Raw genomic sequence first — 15,598 nt, 5'->3', positions numbered from 1 at the left:
CATACTGGAGTGTGACAGTTGTGGACAGGTGTCTTTTATACTGATAACGAGTTCAAACAGGTGCCATTAATACAGGTAACAAGTGGAGGACAGAGGAGCCTCTTAAAGAAGAAGTTACAGGTCTATGAGAGCCAGAAATCTTGCTTGTTTGTAGGTGACCAAATACTTATTTTAGCGAGGAATTTACCAATTAATTCATTAAAAATCCTATAATGTGATTTCCTGGATTCTTTCCCCCCCATTCTGACTCTCATAGTTGAAGTGTACCTATGATGAAAATTACAGGCCTCTCTCATCTTTTTAAGTGGGAGAACTTGCACAATTGGTGGCTGACTAAATACTTTTTGCCCCACTGTATATATATATATATATATATATATATATATATATATATACTGTATACAAACTTTGTCCTTCCCCTCCCCTGCGGGTGGTCTCATCCTTCGAGCTCGGGTCCTCTACCAGAGGCCTGGGAGCTTGAGGGTTCTGCGCAGTATCTTTGCTGTTCATAGTACTGCACTTTTCTGGACCGAGATGTCTGGTGTTCTTCCAGGGATCTGCTGTAGCCACTCCTCCAGTTTGGGGGTCACTGCCCCGAGTGCTCCGATGACCACGGGCACCACTGTCGCCTTCACCTTCCAAGCCTTCTCTGGCTCTTCTCTGAGCCCTTGGTATTTCTCTAGTTTCTCATGTTCCTTTTTCCTGATGTTGTCATCACTTCGTATTGCCACGTCAACCACAACGGCTTTCCTCTGCCGTTTGTCCACCACCACAATGTCTGGTTGGTTCGCCATTACCAGTCTGAATCTGGAAGTCCCACAGGATCTTGGCTCGGTCGTTCTCTACCATCTTTGGAGGTGTTTCCCACTTTGACCTCAGGGTTTCTAGTCCATACTCCGTGCAGATGTTCCTGTACACTATGCCAGCTACTTGGTTATGGCGCTCCATGTATGCTTTCCCTGCCAGCATCTTACACCCTGCAGTTATGTGCTGGATTGTCTCAGGGGCCTCTTTGCACAGCCTACACCTTGGGTCTTGTCTGGTGTGGTAGATCTGGGCCTCTATTGCTCTGGTGCTCAGGGCCTGCTCCTGTGCAGCCATGATGAGTGCCTCTGTGCTGTCATTCAGTCCGGCCCGCTCTAGCCATTGGTAGGATTTCTTGATATCAGCCACCTTCAGTTATGTTCCGGTGGTACATCCCATGTAGGGGTTTGTCCTCCCATGATGGTCCCTCCTCCAGCACGTCTTCCTCTGTTCCCCATTGCCTGAGACATTCACTGAGCACGTCATCTGTTGGGGCCTTATCTTTGCTTTACTTGTGGATCTTGGATGTTTCATCCTGGATAGTGGCTCTCACACTCACCAGTCCACGGCCGCCTTCCTTACGGCTAGCGTACAGTCTCAGGGTGTTGGATTTAGTATGCTGCAATGTGCCAACAACGGCAGTGAAGAAGAAGAGTGCTAGCAAGTAAACATGGATGTAAGCAATGCAGGATTTAAAATACGTAAAACATTTGTTAGACCTCGAGGATATACACATGTCTCATGTCACATGTGTTTTGGTGAGTAACCTTTTAAGATTATTTAAAACAGATACTGCAGATTACAATTGAAATGTTTTCTATAAGGTATAATCTTTTAACGGTATGTATGGAGATGTGCAATAGTTTTGGCTAAGAGAAATGTGATGTCACTTTGCAGGGGGAGCAGTTTGAGGTGAGCCCGGTCACTCCCCTGCTGAGCCAGGCAGTGGTGCGTGGGGACAGACGAACCTTCTCTGTCTACGATCTGACCCAACAAATCACCTTTGGCCCTGTCCGCTCCCTTAACCTGCTGATCCGCTGGAAATCCAGTGAGGGTGAGTGAGAACAGCAGAGCAAGACACACAGCTTTGTGTAAGAGGCTCAACATACAGTAGTCTTAATTATTCAATGCAACAAGAAAGACCATAAAGGAAATAACAAAAATGCGCCATGTCTCTCTTGGATACATCTTGTAACAACTGTTCTTCTATTCTCAGCGTTTGCCTTGTAATCTTAGTTTTTAATGCCCCTTGACATTATTCAATAATCTTTCAGGTTTTTGGCCAATTCATCTGAAGTCTGTTCCTTTGCAAACTGCTCTCTCATGCAGCATCTGACATCACCTTCAGATTGCAACATCACACATGTTACACTGTTTTCATGACACAAGCCAAAAAAAGCAAATAAGAAAACACTATTTGTGTCCGAGATCTTTGTGTTTTGTACCAAAGCGACACTTTTCCTATTTATTCCTTAACATCAATTAACGACATAGATTACATAATCCTCTGTTAATATGTCGAACATTAGGGTGAAACTTTAAACGTTAAATGACAGATGTTTTTAACAAAGTCAAGAAGAGAAACAGACTGCAGTCCTGATTTGCAAATGAAGTACAGTCATACATCATATTCTCCAACTCCACTGCTACATATTTCTTGTCTCTGCTGCTAAATTTCCCACATGGCTGACCATTAAACCTCTTTTGTCTCATACTCCCTGCCTGCAGGTGACATGCTGCGTCCTCTGCTCCATGCTGAGCGTTATGTGGCTGGTTACGGGCTGCAGACAGGAGAGATTCACACGCTGATGTACAACTACCACCCCTATCTTCGTCTATACATCCACACCCTCGCTGTCACCAGCAAGGGAAAGGACAACAAGCCCAGTGAGTCACTGTGCACACAAAATTGCAATCAGGGTCTGAAATTAACAACTGCAAATGTGCCAAATTCTGGAACAATTTGTCTATGATTGATAAATGAATAAAAGCCACTCACAACTGGTTGCTTTTTGAGATGATAGAAGTCAGATCAGCCAAAGTCTGTGTAAATTATTGTATAACTGGTCAGTAATTTTACTTAAGTTAACCAGTGCTTGGTTATGTGACCAAAAAGTTACAGACAGACACTACCTGTACTGTACATGCACAGCAGAATTATATGAACAAAAGAACTCTCACTTCCCCCCAAATCTTGTTAAAATTATCATCAGGAGAAATGTCTTTTCAAATGTCTCACACCAAGTTAGTTTGCATTGCAGTGACCGTAGAGAACAGAAGCATGGCTGTTCCTGCCCAAGATTGTAACATTTAAACTGCAACTAAAGAGTCAACAGTTTCATAATAATTAAATCTGTGTAATAATTTTAACAGGTGACAAATGCTGCTTTAAAGACAAAAGAGGCTGATTCCCTGTATATAATAATGTACTACTAATGTACTTCTACTAACAGCTAATATTTTGCTAACTTTTTGGTTAATTTGTTTTCATCTTTTATAAAATTCCATACTGCTGTAAGGGTTTTTTGCTTAAAAAAAACGTTTGTACTAGCTACATGAGTTACACATACAGTACGTCCCCAGTTTCCCTACATGAATCATTGTTTCATGTAATTCCATGCAGTTGCTTCTTTTCACCAGAAGGAGGAGAACATGAGTCATATTTTCATGAAAGCTGTAGTGGAAGATGCTTTTTTTTTTGGTCTACCTACCGATCTTGGTGCTTGGTTTTTGCTCAAACATTATATATACAGTACATTGTATGAAATAATGATTATTATTTATGAAGTATTGTCACACTGTATCAAATGTATATACCACTTACTACAAAATGGCTATGGATAGACATTAAAATAGTGTACCAATATGTTTTTCTTCCTCTGCCAGCCTTCTAAGGACCGTGTGAGGCCCCACCTGCTGGAGATGCTGGTCCAGCTTCCCCCCAACTCCGTCACCGAGGTCACAGTGCAGTTTGAGAGGGCTCTGCTCAAGTGGACTGAATACACCCCTGATCCCAACCACGGATTCTATGTTGTGTGTGTATGTGTCCCTTCAAAAGTTGTAGGTGGTGGTGTGTGATGATTTTGAGGGGTGTAAGAGCGGATGGTTTGAAAAACTCTGAAAGGTTTTAGGGGCTTTTGCATTTATTGTTAGGATTTTTCATTTCTTTCTGACTTTCATAATGACTAAAATCGGTTTCTTCAACATTTAGGTCTTCAGTAATCAGCTCTTTTGTACCAAGCATTGTCGCCATGGATACAAACAGCACTCCCACAGAACGCCCACTTTTCAGCAGCTTGTAAGTATAGAATTGCTTCTTTTCTGAGGAAAAAGCCTGTTGCTGCTACTGTCAGCGCGTCCCACCGGAAAAACCTCAGCAGTGGACAGTGTCAAATTTTCTCCTTTTCTTCCTCAGCAAATCACATTGGGGTCACCAAATTTGTCAGCGCGTTCATTTATTTGCAAAAGAAAAGTCTGGAGAGAAGCTATTCCTTAATTTGGCAACACTTTGAATTGTTAAGCCTCATGCCCTGTGTGTGTGTATATGTGTACAAATGTTTCAACATGGTATTAATATAATAGGCAAGCAACCTTCATTTAAATTATTAATTCTCACAAATCCCTCCTTTTACACCTGTTAAGGTGTAAACTCAATCAAAAACAAGCAACTACATGCTACAACCCCCTTCCCTGTCTACCTGTACCCCCTGGAATTCTTCTTCCTCATCTGACTCCAAAGCTTCACCTAACAGGGGCATTTGGTAAGGCGGAGGGCCTTTCTCTTTGGTAAGGGCAGTGGTAATGAGACGGTTGATCAATGCACATAAGCAGGGGATGCAGCAACAGCCACAGCACATTAAAATGGCTGCGAATCAAGCAAAGGAAACAATTAGTGACATGAAGAGGGCCTTATATTTACCAAAATAATGATTTGCCCAATTACTGAACGGGTCATTGATGCCTGAATTTTCAGCCAACTCTTCAGACAGGGAAGTAAGGCCAGCTAGAGCCTTGGTAATGCTTCCATCAGGGGCAGTATTATTGGGAATGAATATACAGCAGAAGTCCTCAAACATTTTGCAGACTCCGCCCTTTTCTGCCAACAGCATATCTAAAGCCATCCTATTCTGCCAAGCCATAAGAGAAGTCGGTCCCAATTGTTCCTCTTAGGCCACAGAGGCCTGGTTGGCGAAAAGGGTGCCACGGTCAACCCCTAGGGTTGGCCATGACAGTTAGGGCTTCTCAACTCTTTGGGTCAAGTTCTTAGTTTTATCTTTTAGAGCCCTTACTTGTGTTCAGCCAATTCAGTTCTAACCTCCGCTAATGTGCGTGAGGGTCACTTTGCTCGTATACTCCTGCTTGTTCTTGCATGTCAATGATGTCTTTCTCTGTTAGTTCTGGTAGTTGTTCAGTGGTGACAGACATATGTCTTGGTGTGCATCCTCCCGCCTTCTTAGCCGCTAAGTCTGCAGCATCATATCCTTCAGCTATGCTGGTGTCTAGTTTCTGGTGTCCTTTGCATTTCATCACGGCCACAGCTGCAGGCAGTAGTACTGCTCTTACCAGTTTTTCTAGCTGTGCTTGTTGCTTTACTGGAGTGTTGGCTGTAGTCAGGAAGTTCCTTCTGACCCACTGCGGTCCATCCACATGTACAGCTCCATGTCCATAGGCTGAGTCTGTGTAGATGTTCACTCTTTTTCCTTCAGACAACTCCAGGGCTCTTGTTAAGGCCACTATTTCAGTCAGCTGTGCTGAGACTGGTTGTGGTATGAGACCTTGGTCCATTGTGAGACGTCTTTGTGTGTGGATCCTGTTTTACAACAGCATAGGAGACCACATTTCCACTGTCTCTTCTGTAGCAGCATCCATCTGTGAACAGGACCGCCTCTGGATTTTGTAGAGGTTCTGTTTCCAGATCCGCTCTGAGTCTTACATCTTTCTCAGCTCTTTCCGCACAGTTATGCACTTGGCTATTGTCGGTGGTCAGTCCACTTGCCATGTTCACACCTTCAGTGTGGTATGTGACATATGGTTGTAGCAGAATGTCTGAAATATTTCTTTTTCTTGCTGTGGAGAAGGTGAATGCACTTGATCCTAAAAATGCCACTACTCCATGATCAGTGTTCACTTTCAATTCGTGGCACATTACTATGTGTCTTGTTTTTGTGATTGCTTTTGCCAATGCTGCCAAGTACCTTGTACATCCTGCTTGCCCTGTTTCCATTTTATCCAGTTTGGAGCTGTGGTACATTAGTACTCTTCTTTCTTTGGCCTTATTGTTGTTGCAGAGCTTGGGAACCCCCTCCTCCTCTAGGGCAGTCTCTGGCCCAATGTCCGAGTTGTCCGCATAGGTAGCAGGGGCGGGATCCTCCCATGTGTCCTCTCCCTCTTCCCCTGGGGCCCCCCCACTGTGGGCCTGGCTGGGGATATCCTGGTTGGGGATATGGAAGACTGGGGTAGTACTGAGGTTGATCTGCAGGGGGCGCTGGTCCGGCAGACGGCAACTGAGCTTTAATGGCCTCAGTTACGGCCTTGGTCACTTCCTGTTGCCAATAGGGGTGGCCACCATCTGCTTGGCTTTACTTTTGTTCCTGTTAACCTCATCCTCTTTATCTGCCACTTGGCGGTGTAATAGCCTCTTAGAGGTGTATGGTATGGGGGAGGGTCCATTTCCGGTAGGGGGGGTATAGTTGGCTGGGCGGATCCCCTTTCTCTGGAGGTGCTGATGGGGAAACTGGCAGCACAGTTGCTGTTGCTAAGGCTGATGCTGATCCACCTTTTTTTTTTTTTTTTTTTTCGCCTTCCCCTGGTTCTTGCCTGCTGCTGTCATTATTGCACAAATGACTGTGGTGGTCACATCTCTGTCTCTAGCTTTTTCCAGCCTCCTGTATGCCAATCCCCATTTATGGCTTCATGCCATCTCCCAATCACAAAGGGCTTCTCTATGATTTGCAGCTGCAGCAGTCACCATGCACATGGTGCACATGATGATCACTTGAAGGGTGGGCAGCTCAGCTTCCCGGTTGCTGGTGAGGAGACCTTGTCTCTCCCATTTCTCCCACAACTTTTCCACTGCTTTCTTTGTCTGTCCCTTGTCTTTTTTACCTACTTTTACCTTTAGCTTTTGTATCACATGTGCCTTTAACTGGCCCAAACTCATAGGCTGATCTCCCATTATGTTTGTACACATACACCTGCAGGTGTCCTTTTAATATTTTCAAATAGATCATACAACCCAAACCAATGTATTTTAAGATTAAAACCATAAACCACACAATCCACAACTTTAAGACCATAAACTACACAATCCACAACCTATTTTTCTTTCCCTAACCCTGTTAGTGTCTTTTCACACACAACTACACGTTCCTCTAATGTCAAAACAACAGGAGGAGGCCGAGATGCGACGGGCTCGTCACTTAATGATAACGCACAATATCTTCGTAAGACACAGTTGGCAATCTACATAAGAGGCGTGGCACATCTCCCCAGTCACTCATGTCCATGAGAACAACCAAACATTACACTGCGCAATTTCACAAATCCACCAACATTGCGATTCTCAACATTGCTTTTAAAAACACACAGCAATTTTCAACACACGCAACTATATTTTCTATTAAGATTCACACAATTTCACCATAAAGTCAATTTAAATTTCAAAATGTATTATTTTGTCTTATTATTACTATTCTGTTTAGTTTTATTTGCTTTTATAGTGATACCACTTCATTCCCAATAGTAATTGTTCGCTTTATCCCAAAAACATACTTTAATTATTTTTCGTGCACCTTTTAAGTTTTAACCCAGTTGTTTCACATTCATTCGCCTTTTAATGACACATGCACTCAATATTATTATACACACAAATCCCCAGATAAGTCATTAATGTGTCTCACTCACTCTAACCCTAATTTCTGGTACTTTGTGAAAAAACTCACGGGACTCCAACCTTCAGGGACCTGAAGGTTGGAGTCATTCATGTGTCGTTTGAGTTCCTGTAGAGAAACACGTTTGTCTGGAAAGTCGAATGAGCACATTTCCCATCTCCCTGCAGTTTTCCCTGTAAAGAGGAGTCCAGCTACTTTGTGCGCGTCTATACGGAGCCTCTGCTGGTCAACCTGCCAACTCCAGACTTCAGCATGCCTTATAATGTCATCTGCCTGACCTGCACTGTTGTGGCCATGGGCTACGGCTCCCTCTACAACCTACTGAGTTTCCAGATTGAAGAGCCCAGCCCGGGATTGGCCAAGCGGATAGCCAACATCATCCGCAAAATGAGGGGCGTGCAGCCACTCTGAGGCTGGACACAAATGCCAACTGGCTCTACTTTTAGAAAGAAGGTTTTCCTTGAACTGATTCAAGCATTGGTATGAATGTTTTTAAAACAGTCAACTTGAAGGTTTTGTTTTCAAATGGAAGAAGACAAATAATTTTTTTGAGCCAGTCAGGATAATTTCCTGCTGGCTAAAGAAAAGGAAATGTAAACAATTTGTCCACTTGGATGGAAATTATGAGTTTTGTTGTTGTTTAACAAGTAGAAGGAACCAAAGCTGTGTAGTATGCTGCAGTGGTAACTGCATCGTGTTTTGTTTTCGGTTGTTTTGGGGTTGTTTTTTTGTTTTTTTGTGTGGATGTTTTAAGTAGTAACTCCACTACATCATAGTATAGCCACAGTGTCTCTGAAGCATTTTATTACTGTCAGGAAACAGTGGTAAAAAAATGTTTTTACAAATATGAGACTGGTGGCCTTACACAGCATTATAAAGCATCCGAGCTCAGATAGAAAAAGGACGATAACCGTTGCGCGTTCCTGACCTGTTCATTGCTATCTCCCTGCTAGAAAAGATAAAATATAATGACCTTTAAGTCAGAGTTAGTCTGTCAAAATGTCACATTTCCTCAAACCTCAGTTAGGATATCAAATAACTCTAAAGTACTGAGTTTCCCATGTCCAACCATAAATTAACACGGCATCAGAGTGTAACTATGGAACATAGTTCCATAAGTATATCCTCTTTATTTAATAGTTCCATTTGTACTGTCTCACATGTTTTGTAATAGTTTTAATATATGAAAAAAAGAACAAATGCTCACAAAAATACTGAAAAGTTACCAAAACCATAATTTTGAAATTGGCAGGTTTGTAGGTTGGACATAAGCATGAGCAATAACATTACTTGTCTGGAACTGGAATTACTTGTTCTGCAACAAAGGAACAGCCCTCTTACCAAACATATATTTTGCACTCGTTGGTTGTTTGATGCATGCTCGAATGTTAAATGTGATTGTCTGCACGTCTCTTCATAATTTATTGCCTTTAGTATGTCTGGTTGTTAACTCATTCTCTCATCAGTTCAGTGCAGTTTCAATGTGTCTATAGCGACTAGAATTATGGAAATGACCTTACCCTATCATGAAATACTACCATACATTTGTTTTATAAACTTTTACCAAGAACAACAGTATCCTCTGCTAGGCTTGTCTGCCTAGAAGCCCATTCTGTTTCACTTACTGTGAAAAAGTGCGCAGAATGTGACTTTTTGAAGCAGTACTGTGTGTGTGAAAACCTTTTTGCTTTTTCAATAAAATAACAAATATATTTCTGTCAATACATTCAAATTACTATTATTAGTGTGTGAAAGAAGGTTCACCGTTCTGAATGGCACCGGAGCTGGAGCTGTATTACTTCTCACGGAGTGCCCACATTTTTGCGTAAACAAACTTGGCCCCACTTCTGGCAGACTCCGAGAGAACAAACACAGACGTCTCTGTATTTGACCAGTCAGTGATTCTCACCCCTGCACGTTTGGGAACAGCATGGAACAAAAACAAAGGAAAAAGCAGCATTCCACATAAGTGATGTTCAAATCTCACCAAGCAAGTAGACGTACGCAGCCAGAGAAAATAGCTCTGCTGGCCCTACCTGCAGAGTCTGTTTTTCAAGGATGCATATCTTCATTGATAAGTGGCTTGTTATAACTCAATGACATGGCCTTTACTTTATTCAACACATATGTTTGTGATTAGATTACAAGTACATCTTTTAAGTCACACAAAATGAAATTTGGTTGGTTGTATGAAAAGCTATTTGAGCTGCAATTTAGGATATGTGAGGTTGTGGTGCAACAGTATGAAACCTTCAGGCAGCAGACATTCTTGGCCACCCCTTTTAAATAGTCTTGTTTTCTGCCAGAAAGCACCTTCCATTCTTGGCATATTTCATCATTTGTTTTTTCAGCCAAGCTCTCACCTAAAAAGTGCATAAAAGAGTCCTGTGAAACTCCAGACCTACAACCAGCAAGGACAACAAGCAACATAACACGTTTCTAGGTTCTGGAAACACGTTTATTGGTTGAAATACAAAGAAACACAAATTGCTCCATACCTACATGCATTTACAAAAAATTGCAGATTTTTGCATGTACTTAAAGTATAGGCATATAACATGGCTTCTTCACTACATTAAGGAGAGCAATTTACTCTCACCCTGAAAGAATCAAACTTTGTGCAAACCAGGACTCAAATGTTGTACTACAGTGTGCTACTATGGAGTTGAAAAGGTAGAAAATGTGCTCATGATTAAATGTCTCATTGCGAATGACATTTTCTGTGAGTGCACATGTGTAGCAGAGCCGCTGGCTGTCCAATCAGCAGGGCTTACTGCAGGCGTGGCCGCAGGATGTCTTGCAGCACTTCTGCTCTCCTGGACACTGACCATCATGATAACAGTACTCAGCACACGTGACGCTTCCCGTGGGCAGAGCACAGCGGCCCGGCTTCACTGAAGCACCAAAGACAAAAACATACTCAGTTACAAAATACTCAAGATTACAGAGAAAATGTCAACACATTAATGTGATCACACAAACACAACTGGAGGAGTATTTGTGGGATTTTACCACTTTGGTTATATCTGACCTGTGTATGGTGCCATGCACTCATGTCCACATCCATTGTAGCAGCACTTCTCATGATCGGGGCAGTCACTGTCATTAGAGCAAAATTCAGCACACAGCCCTGCACCCCAGTGCCTGCGAGGACACAGTCCTGGCTTGGCTGAAGGGAAAAGAGAAATTCATATTCAATGGAAATTTATGTTTGGAAAACACGGCCTTTGATTGGAAGGGGCTTTCTGTGAGTGCTTGATTTCCACTTCCATTTCAATCACTGAGATGATTTAACAGCTGCCCATTAGAGAAAAAGTTAAACATTGTGGCTCATACTGAAAGCAGGAGGGACACAGACAGCTCCACAGTCAAAGACACAGCATTTGTGATCTGCAGGACAGTCTTCATCACACACACACACGCCTTTTTTGATGGGACAACGTTAAGGAGACGTGGGCAGTGGCCTGGTTTTGGAAAAATCACTGAGATAAAGGTAGTGAAGCAGAAAAGGAGAAAGTTCAGCTGTAGTACCTGGGATAACATTAACAAAGGTGTCTGGTTGCCAAACAACTTGGTTGTGGAATGAAACAGAAAAAACATGCACTTTTTTCAGAAGTAAACAGTAAATTGGCAGATTATACATACATTAAACACATATTACCATCAGAGTCAAAACAAACATATGCCCTACCTGTTAAATGGTCATCCGCATCTGCAGCAAAAACCATGTTAAAGTGCACAAATGCACAGAGTGTTAAAATCAGCGCACAAACCACCGACCAGTGTTTCTCCATGTTCACTTCTTGCACACAAGAATGTACTCCAGTTTGGGTAAATATATCAGTACACAACCTGCAGGTTGAGCAGCCCAGTCAGAGAATGCTGGGTCCTTGTGCCTGTAGAGTTACATTCCAACTCACTTCAGAGGTCTCGAGCTTTTTGATGGGATGATGGGGTGTGACAGCAGACACACTTTTCCCAATGTGTGGTAGATGATGATGATAATGTGATGGATAAATCAGTTGTATCTGTTATTGATCATGTTTCTGCATTTGACCTTAGTGCTGCTATTCATTTTCTTTTAAGATTATAACTTTGTGCTATTTATAATGTTGTTAATGTCTATGTTGCCTTTATTTTCTTGTACTGTGGCTTTAGTTGTTTTTAGTTGTTTTTTCTGCAAAATATCACTTGAACTCAAACCTTGATTAGAGGCATTTAGTATAAAGTATGTAACAATCAAAGTTTGTTCCCTAAGAGCGTTATGTATTTACAAAGGAGATTCATTCTATTTTAAAAAATATTTTTCTTCTTTTCAATCCTCCACAGCATGGAGGGTTCTCAGTCTGACCCTGTATTGCCATCTATTGGCATAATCAGGAGTTACATGTAAGCTGTTAAATGGAAGGTGGTTTAGTCGTATTCTCACTGATACAAAAAAACGCTGTCAGTTTATTAGCTATGTTCTTACCAAGACAACACAGCCCTTTCAAAAAGACATTATATGCTTATATTCATTATGTAGTCGTGTACAAGTCATGTGTGCCAAACTGAGACAGACCACAAATGACAGGTTTAACTGTGGTGTTTATTTTCACGCTGCTTGTCTAGATATTTTCTTTTTTACTCTCCACCATGAATATCAAAGACAAGCAACTCGAATGGTTCCTTTAAAGTTTGCATCACGCTTGTCAAGACAGGACACTCACCATTTGGGTAGTCAAGTGTAGTCAAAATATGCCTACCATTTTGAAGGGAGGGAGACGATTACACACTTATAAAAAGTAAAAAATAAAGGGAATAGACAGTTTCATAAGCTGTTTACACCTTCCTTATAAATCAGCTTTGAAGGCTTAGTGTTATTGTTCCCAGGAGTTGTTTAATTCCTTCTCATCCTCATTTCTTGTCCCATGTCTTATTCTGTCATGTATCTTTTTCTTTTTGTACTCCCTATAGGACTCCAAAACCTCCCTGTATTCTAGCTAGCCTTTTGTTGTTTTTTTTACATCAAATTTCTTTCATCAGCCTTTCTGAAAAACTAGGGTTTATAAGCTAAATGGGCATCCATACATGTACTGGTCAGTAAAGTCATCATCACCTTCATCAGTTGTCACTGTTCTCATATTGAACAGTAGCTTATGTGTCTGCTTGTTGCTTCTTACTCTTTTCTTCTTCTGTCTGCTGTAGATTAAATCTGACTCCTTAAGAGCATGAAAAACAACATTGGCGTCCATAAGCCATGAAAGTGGCAAATTAATGAGATAATTAATGAGATAGTCTGCACAATCACATTTTGTTTCTTCATGAGACCATGCAGCTTTGCATGCATTTGCTTTCAGATGAGTCTGGCTGAGCTCCCTTTGCTGTGAGACTGGACTGTCTATCTGATTCAGTCCCCTGATACTGATAAGGTGGTGCCAACGCATGCAATCTACTGTGCTGTGTCATAGTGTGACAGCCCAAAACACAATATGTCAGCATTACATTTGTGGGTTAAGCCTACGGGATAAAGCAACAGATTCATGACAAAGTCGCCCCAGCAATTTTCATAACGACTGTTTCTTCAGCAAAAAATAGTTCCAATGAAAACTGTTCACAATGCTGTCTGTGGATTATTCTGAGTAACAGGGTCACTAATTTTGGAAAGACTTGCTGTAGATTCTTTTTAAATGTAATCTTTCAATGCTGTGAGCACCCCAAACCATTCACCTCCATTGTTTTTGGGAGGAGGCAAAACATCCAGTGGTGGAAGAAGTATTCAGATCTGTTACTTATAAGTAAAAGCAGTAATGCCACAAATTAAAAATATTCCATTACAGGAACAAGTCCTGTAAACAAAAGTAGAGGTGTTCTCAGCAAAATGTACTTGACAGGTATGCATGTATTTTATAAACTGATCACATGGTTTGTATGGAATTTTATCTGTAAAGTAACTTAATAAGTAAGTAAGTAATTATGGCTGTAAAATATATATAGAATACACTTAGTATAAGCATAGAGTAGTAAATGGATTTTCTTAAGTAAAGTACATGTACCTCAAAATTTACTTGAGTAAATGTCAAACCAGGCACTTTATCCATAATGTCTTTGCAGATAGGTGTGAGAATGAGGAAGTGCACTGCATGAGGTGCAGTACCATTCATAACCTCTGGGTGGGTGTCTCCACTCTCTGTACATGTAACTCAAGTCAAATAGGTTCTCTAATGAAACACAATTACAACAGAACAGAAATCACTTCCTAACATTAATCATGGTTCAGTATTAGTGTGATTATATATGTTTAGGTCAAATTCTTTTTTTTTTGGTCAAACTCTGATTCTTTTTGTGAGGCATGCCTTTTCAGTGTCTCTCAGATGTTACAATGTAGTGTAACTATGTAAATATGTTCTGTCTGGCTTTGATTTGATTGACAGTTATACCCCAAACTCTCAAACAGAGAGAATCCAAAGGGCACACTGTCAGTGAGCAGTGAGGAGTAATTTTACCCCCAGGAGTGGAAAGGCCATGCAATTTACATGTCCAACCGCGTTGCTTATAGTAAGATCAGTAGCCAATGGGATCTTAGCTGTGAGCTTTTTAAGATCTAATATATGTTGTTATTCTGATTTACTTTCACACACTATCTGACATATCTGAAACTTGCAAGGGTGCCCATGTGTTTGCATATATGTATAAATGTAAGCTCATGTACAAGGATATAGTATTTTCCATAAGTTAGTGTTTTTGTTCTAAATATTTTATGTCATTCTCACCACACCAAGCCTTAGAAACACCTTGTTTCTGCTCCCTCCCCTCCCTTTCCATTTCCCCCATTTTTTTCTCTTGTCCTTGGGAATTCAATCATGGAATAATGTTGCTGGAAATCTTTCCTCTATGTATTCATGTAACAAGACTTGGCTAGTGGGTGTTATTGTATGCCCTTGAAATGATGTAGATGCTATCAGTTTCACTGCTGGCTGTGAACATTGAACGTGGTGGGAAAACGATGGTTCAGTATGACTGTAATTGAAAGTTAGAGCAGGTATGGAGTTGTGGGAAATGTTGAGAGTTTACAATATTTAAAATGATAAATATATAAATATACATTTTTTATGGCCTCCTTGTGCCTTTTTTATTGTCACCAAAGACAATAGGCTATGAATAACAGCATAGTGATATGTTTGCATAATGGAACCGACGAAAGGGAAAATATGGCTGAGTAAAATGAAGATGTGTCAGCAAGTAATAATAGTTGACTGCAGTTTTTTAGCATGGCTGGCTATCTAAAATTCAACATCTACCTCTTGAGTGACACCTTAAAGATCTAACAGCAAATATTAAAGCAGATTATTCTTTTGAGAAAATGGCTATACAGATATTTTAGAGATATTAAATGAATGTGAAACACAAGTTTCCTTTTTCAAAAATGGATATAGTGTTTTGGAAACCCATTATAGTTAGTGTTGGATTCCTGTGCGGTTAGAACAGAAATCTTTCGGGCCAAAGTCACATGACAAACATGATAAATGAGCATAATTCCCCACCTTGTGCTCATATTGTTTCCAGACTGACCCAAAACAAGTCTCAATGCCACCCCTTGACCTCAAGGCCCCTCCCCCCTGGGCTCCCATAGTCATTCATGTATTACATTGTGCATTAACCTGCCATTGACCTCTGTATGCTAAACCCAATTGCCATATTATCTCCACCGTAATGTTCTACTCTTAGTTATCTTCATAGGACTGAATCAGTTTTTGTGTCCTACTTTACCCTCAGTCATAAAAAATGTCTTAAATGACTGCTAGGCACTATGGAAGGATGTGTGTGTGGGGAAGTGGAGGGTAGTAGCTGCATCAGTAATGAGGGCAGAGGACTTTTTTTCCCGCTGCTGGAAAGGAGAGTTTCAGGTTGGGGCGTAAGACAGA

At 41.2% G+C, this 15,598-nt stretch overlaps 2 protein-coding genes across 2 annotated transcripts; one reads left to right on the top strand and one right to left on the bottom strand.

Moving 5' to 3' along the window:
* Positions 1-1,316: 1,316 nt before the first annotated feature.
* LOC122882467 (GPI transamidase component PIG-T-like) lies at positions 1,317-9,406 on the top strand. Its single transcript, XM_044209862.1, has 6 exons — positions 1,317-1,562; positions 1,702-1,858; positions 2,533-2,692; positions 3,675-3,839; positions 4,016-4,102; positions 7,862-9,406. The coding sequence occupies exons 1-6, from the start codon at positions 1,488-1,490 to the stop codon at positions 8,103-8,105; spliced, it is 888 nt and encodes a 295-aa protein (XP_044065797.1). The 5' UTR covers positions 1,317-1,487; the 3' UTR covers positions 8,106-9,406.
* Positions 9,407-10,134: 728 nt separating this feature from the next.
* LOC122882466 (WAP four-disulfide core domain protein 18-like) lies at positions 10,135-11,544 on the bottom strand. Its single transcript, XM_044209861.1, has 3 exons — positions 11,386-11,544; positions 10,726-10,863; positions 10,135-10,588 (listed from the first exon to the last, which is right to left on the bottom strand). Exons 1-3 carry the CDS (start codon positions 11,486-11,488, stop codon positions 10,455-10,457), a joined length of 375 nt encoding a protein of 124 aa, XP_044065796.1. The 5' UTR covers positions 11,489-11,544; the 3' UTR covers positions 10,135-10,454.
* Positions 11,545-15,598: the final 4,054 nt, after the last annotated feature.

The sequence above is a fragment of the Siniperca chuatsi genome, linkage group LG10, assembly GCF_020085105.1.
Source record: "Siniperca chuatsi isolate FFG_IHB_CAS linkage group LG10, ASM2008510v1, whole genome shotgun sequence".
Lineage (NCBI taxonomy): Eukaryota > Metazoa > Chordata > Actinopteri > Centrarchiformes > Sinipercidae > Siniperca > Siniperca chuatsi.
The sequence above is the reverse complement of the archived record's forward strand: the minus strand, read 5'-3'. Positions and strand labels throughout refer to the sequence as shown.